The sequence below is a fragment of the Colletotrichum aenigma genome (genome assembly GCF_013390185.1).
Source record: "Colletotrichum aenigma strain Cg56 chromosome Unknown KSG_Cg56_contig09, whole genome shotgun sequence".
Classification (NCBI taxonomy): domain Eukaryota; kingdom Fungi; phylum Ascomycota; class Sordariomycetes; order Glomerellales; family Glomerellaceae; genus Colletotrichum; species Colletotrichum aenigma.
The window spans coordinates 4,248,635-4,258,511 of record NW_023500915.1 but is presented as its reverse complement, the minus strand read 5'-3'; the positions used below and the strand labels follow the sequence as shown (position 1 = coordinate 4,258,511).

Below are 9,877 nucleotides of genomic sequence, written 5' to 3'. Positions count from 1 at the left end.
TTAAGTCATGGGTTTCTGGGGCCCATCGTGTCCACCTTTTCCTCATAACCTCGTTGTTGCCCAGGCGTTTTATACAGGGGTGGCAGACCAATACAGGGGATTGACAAAGTGAAGAGGAAGCGATATGTGAGAGAATGTGGATGTCCTATGGGTGTATGTGTGGGTATTTTTTTTGTGGTTGAAAAGCGTTGAGTTTGTGTGTGCATAGCCTGCATTCGAAGAGGGGGGTATCGAGGGGGTCAAAAACAAGAGCATGGGCAAAAAATGTCGTCACTCCAAGCTGTCCGTCCCATGTTTGCCGTAATACCGACAGGACCCAGGGCTCGATGTCGACCAATCCGAAACTTAGTAGCAATACAAGAACCAGAAAAGGGGAAAGGCATAGCCGCTCTCGCCGTGGGTTAAAAATGCAGTGCAAAACTGGACCAAAAACAGGAGCAGATATTGGGCAAGGGAAATGATTCATGACCTGGCGCATGTCATGCCATGGCCGCCGCTGCATCTGCAAATGTGCCAACCAGGGGCTTGTCCAACTCTGTCTTGACGGTCGGAACGCCGCGTTGCATCTCGATGGTGTCGTCTTCCTGGGGAAGCCAATCCACTTGGACACCTGTTGGGGTCTCATCCTTGGAATCCAGTTTGGACAACAAGTGCTGGTACCGTACGATGCGGGCTTCCTGCCCTGCATACGCAAACGTAGTCGGTGCAGGTCGATGTGCGTGATCCTGCGGGGCAATCTCGAAGATGTCGACCATGTTGCTAGGAAGACCGATGTTAGCATTCCTGGGAGGGACATGAAGACCAAGCCCGCCGTCCCGGAGCTTGGGTCGTCGTCGGAGGGGAGTGCGCAGTACGCACGACGCAGTACGTACTCGGATGTCTTTGCCACAACTCGCTGCAGAGCCTCAGTCTCTCGCTGCACCTCCATCGGGTCCTCCTGACCGTTTACGCTCTGCTCGCCAAAGCTTCCATAGTGTACGTTGTTCGGATCGTCGTAGAGGAGTCGTGATTCTTCGTCCTGGAGAGGGGAGAAAAAAGAGGGCTAGTTAGCCGCCGCTGCATACTACCCTGTCAAGTGGGTGAAGAAGTGCAACGCAACCCACCTCGTCATAGACGTCCTTGTTCCCCCGCCCAAGGCATGACGCACAAGCACCCATCACGATCGAGTGATCCGGTTGCCCCTCGTCGCCGTAATCGTCGTCGGTTGCGTGGTTGCGGGCGCAGCAGTCGGGAGCGCGCGCGCAAGTCGGAGGTCGTTACTTCAAGTAGAAAATCGCATGGAAAAAGAATGGACGTAGCTATGCCACCAAAGCCTTGTGCTGCAGTACGATAGCCAGACGCTCGGCTCGAGATGCTTGATTGATGGCGTGAGTTTTGATTGCGATGCGGTTGGCAGAAAACACAAGATTGCGAAGGATGGAATGACGTCCCGCTTTGGGCAGGCGGTCGGCCTCGGCAGCTCGGAGAATCAGAGATGCCGAGATGACGGGCCCCACAGCGGGACGGGACGGCCAGCGCCGAGGTCTCCATCGAGTTTGCAGTCTTTGGGACGATTTCCAGACTGTTGGAAAAGAGACCCGGCAAAGCCTTTGGAACCTGGACCTTGCAAACATCCCGAACTGGCCATCGCTTTCTTGCACCGGACAACCGCCGAACACCCTATTGGTACGTACTCGATCGGAGCCACGGTCTTTGACTCTGTCCTGGCAAGCCATCTCCACCGGAAAGTAGATTGATCCATCAGTATTGCATCGTCGTCGCCATCGTCGTGGTCGTCCCCGGTGCGAAGATGCCGGTGCCGTATGCCGTATCTTATCGGCTCATCGGCCAGAGGGTGGAAGCGGAAGCATCCCTTGGAACGTGTACCCCAATACCGGTGCTTTGATCTTCTTCAATATTGTTCTCTCCCTGGTCCCTTGGGACGTTTTGACCACACACACTATTGGTTCTGTGAAACCCTTGCTTTGCCCCCAAGTGCTCTGTGGTTTACTCTTTTGGTACCAGGCAAAGGCTCAAGTGAGCGACAGTACTGTATCTGAGAGAAATGTGACGCAATTTTCGCATCCCTCTTGAGGCCGTCTGAAGGATTTGGTCTCCTGTTCTCTCAAAGCTGTGGCAAGCTCTATTGCTGTTCGTCAAGCGCTAGGTCGCAATACAGGGCAGCGTCATTCCACGATGATGGATAATCATGAATCTCAGCAAGGCTGTCAAGGCCTGCTGTATACTCCTTGAGGATGATCCAACTGAATGACTGCCATAAAAGAAGTCTTATCTCCTCATGGAGACTTCTTTTCATCAACAGCAACAGCTTCACTCAGACAAAACAGACAAGCAAGCCTTCAACAACCAGTCGGCCTCCAGCAGCTTATACGCTATCCTTTCGTCTTACCGACCCTCTTCTGGAAGTTTCAGCTTGCCTAAGGTACCCATCCATTCTCACTTCGCCATCAAAATGCTTCGTCAAGGCAACGTCGTGACCGCGGCCATCCTCTCCTTCACTGCAATTGCCGCTGCCAGACCTGAGAACTTGAGGGGACGCACCTACCCAGACACCAACACCTGCCCGTGTGTGCCTGCGCCGGAGCCCAGCACCGTGACAGTCACTGCCACCGCTACGACTACTACTGCCAAGACTGAGACTGAGACTGTTGAGGCCACTGCTCCGGTGATCAGAGAGACTATCACAGCCTCCCAGACCTTCACCCTCACCGTCACCCGCTCACCGATTACCGAGACGTTCTACGTCAGCCAGGGCTCTTCTGCCCCTCCACCTGAGACGGTCACAGTCACCTGCACCGAGACTGTCAGCGAAAGGCCTGACGGCTCAGTCACAACCAAGTCGCAGCCTCCTTCAGACGACGACCAAACCAAGACTCACGCACACGGTAGCTCTGAGACCAAGCCCCCTCATCACGGTAGCTCTACCGACTCTAAGAGCAGCTCTGCTACAGCTACCCAAAGCGGTTCTGCCACATCCAGTGAGGGTGATAGCCCGTCAGGGACACCCGATAACAACACCTACGAGCCTACGACAGTCACCCTCACCGGCTCTGCGACAACCATCAAGACAACCGTCGAGTCCGTCAAGCCCACACATCCGCCCGGAAACACCAGCGACAAGCCTGGGCCTTCTCACACCAGCGAGATGCCTTCCCAGAGCAGCGGCGGTCAGGAGAGTAGCTCTGGACCCGAGCCGACTACGAGCACACACCACTGCGAGCACTGGGACGGCACCCGCTGCGTGAAGCCTACTACGCCGTCTCAGCCTCCCGTCACCGCCACGGCGACTTTTACAGCTGAGCCTTCCAACTCGGTGTGCCCCATCTCTGTGGCCTTTGTCACCGTTTACAACACCGTCACGGCGACTGTCTACCAGAGCACGGCGGCCTCGACCGCTCCGGCGCATGTCCCTCGCGCACCGACGGCGGCAGTTGCGTTCTGATCTAGTAACTGTACCACGGTTGCATTTGTCTGTCTTTTTTGTTGGAAAGAAGTGATGTAGGAAGTGGATAATGGGTCGGCGATTGTAATTCCCCACGACCGAGGATACCTGTAAAAGTAATGTTTACTCATAGATGGAGTTTTTGATATAGTAATGCATAGGTTCTTGAGACCCGTCGGTTGAAATTCAATGTGAGTCGCACATGAGATGAGAGCGTTACTGGTGCCATGCAACTGACCATCTCTGCGCTTTCACCCTTTTAGCGCGGCCTGCGTTTTATTGAATGGCTTACACTCCATCAACTGCAAGAACGATTCCTCATCTGGGAGTTCAGATCGGTATGTTCAACCACCACTACAGTCCGCTGGTATCCTGACAGCTAAGCCCGTCCTCACAGCCGCTGATTTGAATCAGCATATGAACACGGTGCAAGCCAAGTAATTGTTGAATGTTCCCAAAGTGCCTATAGGCATTACAGGACGTCAATGTTATCAACCCGAAGAGAAGGTAATTTACAGTATTTATACACTAAAAAGACGCCCTGACCTTCCGCTTGAAAACACCTGTTCGCCGTCTTATGAACTGGCAGCAACGACTTCAGACTAGACGCCGGATGTCATGAGCGATACCGGAAGCCCATGAAGTCATCCTCGTCTTCATCATCGTCATCGTCCTCTTCCTCCTCCTCGGCATTCGCTTTTACATTCTCCTTTCCATCTGCCTCAGTAGGTTTGGCAGCAACAACAGTGCTGGAGGCGGCACCGGAACCGGCATCTCCTTGGTGTCTCAGGGCCTCGCGTTTCTCCTTCAACCGCCTGACTCTCGCCTCGAGCTCTTCCATATCCTCGAATTCCTCTTCCAAGGCTCGCGTAGCCTCCTCCTTCTCGTCCTCAAGGTCCTTCTCCGCAGCAAGCCGGCGTTTCTCTCGCTCCTCCTCTTCTGTCTTTGCAGCCTCTGCGTGTTCCTCTGCAGTCATTGCCGGGGCGGATATCACCGCGTCTTCTGACACTGGCGCTGTTGTAGCTGCAATATCCGCCTCAAAGGCTGCCCACTCATCTTCATCTACCTGGCCTCCAGCCTCAGCCGGTGCGGCCGTACCGTTTTGCTGGGGCGGCGCCTTCGTTCTCGCCAGTGTGGGCGATGCCTCTCGAGGGATCAGTGGTGATGGGCCAACAGGCTGGTTGAGGGGGGTGGAGTTGGAAGAGTTGCCGTCCTTATGCGCGGGCGTCGCAGGTCGGGAGGGAATTTGGATCTCGACGCCTTGAACGGGCGTTGTCGATGTCCGGCGAGTCAGCGACGGAGGCGTCAGTGTCACGTCCTTCAGGTCGCGATCCGCCTCGCCAGCGGACAAGCGAGCCGGCGTGCTCATATTCGTCCTGCTCTTCTTCTTCCGCACAGCTTCAGCCATGTCTTCGTCTTCTGCCATATCCTCGTCCGAGTCGTGTTTTCGCTTGTTGGATGGGGCGGCGTCCGCGGTTGCCGAGCCATTTGTGGTGGTCGATGCAGCTTGCTGGAGGGTTTTGATCTTTCCTGCGTGGCCTAGACCTCTCAGGTGGCCTTCCCAAAGAGATTCGGACTTGATAGCTTCGTGACAGAGTGTGCAGAGGAGCTTGCCCGCATCTGAGTATGCCGCATGGGGATGTTCGATTCGTCGAGCAGCGCGTTGCTGACGGAGGAGGGAACGAACGTCGGCCATGTTGAAAGGAGTCCGTCTTTCTGACGCCTGAGAGCGCGCAGGAAAGTTTCGAGGCCGGGTATAAGGGTGGGAGTGCTCAATGGCTTGTTGGCGTTGAAGGATCGAAAGGGGATGAAATCATCGTTCGGCAAGCTAATTATCGCCAGAGCGACGTAGCGCAGCTGTCTGCTGGGGACGTGGAGTTGACAAGGTGGGACAGGTGACGCTAAGCCACATCCGGATTAGATCAGCTGAATGGGGGGAAAGACCTACCGACGCTACCCTGGTGGCTCGGGCGCCTGCCGGACCTGTTTGCGCGCTCCATGAGGTAGTCGCGTTCCTTGAAAGCCAACCTCGTCGACCTGAAAAGGCACTCTTCAACACCCCTCCAACTTTGCGCCGCCTTTAGAGGCAGAGACAGACACAGTCTCTCGGACAATTAAGACAATGACCACCCCGCTTCATTGAATCCATCCCACGCTCCCAACCGACTCAGAAACCTCGCTCGACTTTCGCAAACATGGCCGACAACCCCGAGGAGCCATCGCAGAATGCGGTGGCCGCAACCTTCCCGAACCCGCCTCCCTTCTGGAAGGACTTTGCACCCGAGAAGTTGGCTCGCATCGAGGACCTGCGCAAGGCCCAGGCTGAAAAGGATGGCGTCGACGTCAAGGACCTGCCGCCGCGCATACCCAATATTCCAGAGGAGCTCATCAACCTGAACCCCCCATCCGAGCCAGCTTCTGGCACATGGAAGGTTTTTGGGGCAAATTATACTGTGGGTTGCGAGTCTGGACGGCTGTCGCCTTCTTTTCAAGCTAACGTCTGTCTAGCTTGACGACAAACTACCGTCGCTGGAAGAGGGCGAGATTCAGCGACTTGCCCCTGCTCCACCCGAGGAGAAGGACGGCAAGCACCTTGACCGTGCGTTTGAGCTCAAGAAGATGGCCAAGTCCATCCTGATGAATTTCCTCGAGCTGGTCAGCGTCATGGCCACCACGCCAGACGATGTAAGCCCTCTGCCATGTTCCCGCACGCCCGACCTCCGCTGACCGTAACAGGGCCAAGCCAAGGTCGAAGATCTCAGAACGCTGTTTATCAACTTCCACCACGTCCTCAACGAATACCGACCCCACCAAGCCCGCGAATCTGCCATTGCGATGATGCAATCCCACCTCGATCGAACAAGAGCGGAGACGGCGGCCATCAGTGCTCAGGTTGACAAGGCGAAGCGCCTGTTGGAAGGTTTGGGCAGCATCGAGATCCCCAAAGTCCCGGAAGTGATCAGCTCGACTGTAGATGGAGAGATGACACCAGAAGAGCTGAAGGCGGCAGCCACGGCACGCGAGCTGGAGGTTTGGGCCACCGCAGACGCCATGTTTCTCTAGAGAGGGAGCGAAGAGGTACCTTATGAGAATGTGAACGAGAGCCCGGTGCCCGAACAGCAGGCTTCAGGCGTCCAACCTCGCACAGAGGATACTGAGGAAAATTTACTTACGGCCCTGGAACGGTTACATGACGCCAAGGAAAAGGAAATGGAGGCTAAGAAAAGGTGCCTCGCGAGCTTGAAAGAGATGCATCTCGACTAGGAGAGCGATGCTAGGGCTGCGTCTTTCAGCGGCCCTGGTAAGAGCTTGTGAAATATCTCTTGCGCTACTTGCCCAAAGGCCAAAGTCGCACAGAACATACCTTTAAAAACAAGTATCCCACGGCTAAGGGAGAAATCCCACAGTATTTCGAGCGGACAACAGACGAGATTTTGGAATCTTGTCGGAGACCTTGACATGGGCCAAAGTCATAAATCTTGCAATCATGGAAGAGAATGTGGCACCGACACTGGCAGGTGAACCTGTCATTGGGCGCCGAGGCTGGAGGCGCATAATGGTATTCCCCAACCTCCAAGTTAGACTTCAGGAGCTCTTCTGCCTGGAGAGCTGGTGTGATACCAGACGCATCCACAGTTGACACATTTCAAGGTACTACTCGCGAGAGTAACTGGACATGGTGGCCAACTTGGTACAGATGTGGAAAACATCACATGAGGACACGCGCGGGTGACGAACAACGCAACCAACTTATAAGAAGGCCCCGGAGGGCAGTTCATGAATTCATGTCAGGCTGACTAGGCAGTTGCCTATACCATTAAAATAATCAGATCCCAACACGCACAGTTTCATCGCGACCTAACTTATTCGATACCAACTTTGAGCCCATGCAGCTGCATCGTATGTTCTCTTTACCTTCTTTTTACACTATATATTACCCGAGAATAGGGGCGGGACGCCTCCTGTGCACCCCCAATACCCTTTGTATTGGATAACAGGCCCTCTTGCCGCTGCACTTTCATGAACCGTATCTTTTCTGGCAGCTTGCTGCCGTTGTTCATCATCGCAGGAGTATTACAGCACCTCGTCTGACATTCATATGGATGTGCCGGTGCGGCAGGAAGGCGGTCTCGATTGCTATGTTGGACTGGGACTGGGCCGAACTTGAGGGGACTTAGTGGTGCAGCTGGAAGTGTTGGGCGCATCCTCATCCTGAGTGGAAGTGAGGAACACACCAGCGTCGGCAGAACGTGGCAGCAGTAGCCGAGGAGAGGGAAGCATAGCGCCACGGTTGCCGTCATCTTGGGCGGCCCGTTACGTCCGCTTGGGCCCCTCCAGCTATACAGTCTAGATGTCAGTCATGGCATTTTACTCAGCGCTGTCCACTGTTAGCGAGTGGCACGGTAAAGCATCTAAGTTATATAATCAGGAGGCCGGATGATGCGATCAAGGAGCTCAACAACAATGCTACTCACATCAATTTCGTAATGTCCTCGTCATTTTTACGTTACTGTTCGGTGCTGGCCCCAAAATTTCCTTTCGCTGTTGTGGCTTAGTTTGCATACGGGCTTGCTCACGTATCGTTGAAGTATCGTGATAATCCTTTAGGATCTCGTACTAAAGGTGAACAGCCTCCCAGGTGTGCCTAAATGCTTCAACAGGGCTGTACGCTAGAAATTACTGTGTTTCGGCCTGATAGGAAGAGCCCAGTCTCGGCTCTGTAAAGAACTCTGCGGTAAAGTCTCGCCTTTCTCACCTAAGTAATACGCTCTCCAGATGTGATCGTATCTAGTAATGACGAGCATGGTCGGTTCGTTGAATTCAGGGTTCGCCATCGTGAGTGACTTATGCTATTGTTACCGAACAGCTTGTTGAGCGGAGGACGAGTATAATAATGGTAACGATAGGAGATGAGAAGGAGACGGGAAAGGAGAATACATAGATTGAGAGTAGGTTGAGTCTTACAGACACCAGGATATGATGAAGAGTGAAGTGAGGGAGGGTTGCTCAGAAATTTTAACTTTTGATAGAAATGCAAGGCACTATATGCAGAATAAAGCACTTGTTTGCTTAGCAAGGAGGTCACCGGCAAGCACCCCGCAGGCTGCGGCAGTTGCCCATGGGGCACCCGGGCCGGGAGTGGGGCGGTATTTCCGGGTCTTCGGCCGTGAGCCCGGAGGCTGCCGGTGCAGTTTTATGCCCACTTGCGGTGTTCGAATTAAAGTCTGGGTGCGAAGTCAGCATGAGAGCAGTTTCCAGACGGGCCTCAGGTTATTTGTAATACTAGAGATATCTCAATATGTTTGTTAATGAGGCGTGGATATGCAACCACATCTATGGCATCATGCAAGGCGAAAGTGCAAGTCAAAATTAAAGCCCAAATGCTCCTGATTTTTATATTAAATACGCCCAAACAAAGTTCCGCACGGCCACTGACTCCAGAAAACGGTATCATCGATCCAATTTAGCATTCTCCTGTTGTCCAATTCCATGATTCATGTCTTGTCACATGTCATCTTTACATGACAGTGCAAGGAATTCTAAAAAAGCGACGTCAGCTAATGCAAATGAAGTCGAATAGGGCAGACATACGGGATACAGCAACATTCTACTCCGTCACACTGCGTAATTCGACGTTAGTACAGTATTCTATTGTTGTGTGTTGATGTCTGCCATGCTCTCTGGTGCTCTGCTCCATACCTGCTCCTTGCCTGCCGACCTGCCTCCTGCTTGCTTGCTTACCCTTCGCTCTTCCTCGCCGTGAGCGCGGCCTTTGAAGAGGAGGAAGAGGGACCGAGGAGGTCCATAAAGCAGAGGGTACTGGGTATCCCAGAGGCAGAGGGCAGGCCAGGGAGGGAGAGCAAATCGAACATCTAGAGCCACTCAAAAAGAAGCACGGGCAGCGAACTTTGCACTACCTGGCCCTCGGGCCACGAACAGGGTTTCGCCGAGTACCACGCCCATCTGTTCTCGTGTACATACCTCGAAACACTTGGCTTTGCCGCCGGTGGCCTCGGCAGGCTTGACGATGCTCTCGACGATGGAAGAAGCTGCGCTTCCAGGGCCGTTGCGGTTGACGAGGCCAGTAGAAGTTGATCCGCAAGCCATTGTGGTGTTGTGATGTTCGTGTTGTGGTGATATTGGTTCGGTGTGAAGAAAATCTGCTTTATCTCGATGTCAGCGTTTGAGTCATTGAGAGAGGGACATGATGATGGTGACGTCACGTCGGCTGACTGACATAAACAATCGTGCTGTTACCCGAAGTAGCAAAGAGAAAGATGAGGGAAGTTGCAGTAAAGAAGCGACCGAGACGGTCTGAAATGGGAATACGTAAATTATAACCTATGCACAGCGATGGTCCCTATGCACCCCAAAAGGAGAAAATCGGTGCCGGACCCAGTCGGCGCGCAGCCTTAAATAGAATGCTTGTTCTCT

General features: G+C 53.8%; 4 protein-coding genes across 4 annotated transcripts; 2 read left to right on the top strand and 2 right to left on the bottom strand.

Moving 5' to 3' along the window:
- Positions 1-479: 479 nt before the first annotated feature.
- On the bottom strand, positions 480-1,157 carry CGCA056_v013825 (uncharacterized protein; the record flags this gene model as incomplete). Its single annotated transcript, XM_037329067.1, has 3 exons — positions 480-759; positions 873-1,018; positions 1,104-1,157. 3 exons carry the CDS (start codon positions 1,155-1,157, stop codon positions 480-482), a joined length of 480 nt encoding a protein of 159 aa, XP_037173353.1.
- Positions 1,158-2,452: 1,295 nt separating this feature from the next.
- Positions 2,453-3,442, top strand: CGCA056_v013824 (uncharacterized protein; the record flags this gene model as incomplete). The annotated part of the gene is made up of 1 exon (XM_037329066.1): positions 2,453-3,442. One exon carries the CDS (start codon positions 2,453-2,455, stop codon positions 3,440-3,442), a length of 990 nt encoding a protein of 329 aa, XP_037172607.1.
- Positions 3,443-4,058: 616 nt separating this feature from the next.
- znf830 (Zinc finger protein 830) lies at positions 4,059-5,138 on the bottom strand (the record flags this gene model as incomplete). Its single annotated transcript, XM_037329065.1, has 1 exon — positions 4,059-5,138. The coding sequence occupies one exon, from the start codon at positions 5,136-5,138 to the stop codon at positions 4,059-4,061; it is 1,080 nt and encodes a 359-aa protein (XP_037173128.1).
- A 499-nt stretch (positions 5,139-5,637) lies between these two features.
- Positions 5,638-6,505, top strand: MED7 (Mediator of RNA polymerase II transcription subunit 7; the record flags this gene model as incomplete). The annotated part of the gene is made up of 3 exons (XM_037329064.1): positions 5,638-5,895; positions 5,951-6,127; positions 6,179-6,505. 3 exons carry the CDS (start codon positions 5,638-5,640, stop codon positions 6,503-6,505), a joined length of 762 nt encoding a protein of 253 aa, XP_037173129.1.
- Positions 6,506-9,877: the final 3,372 nt, after the last annotated feature.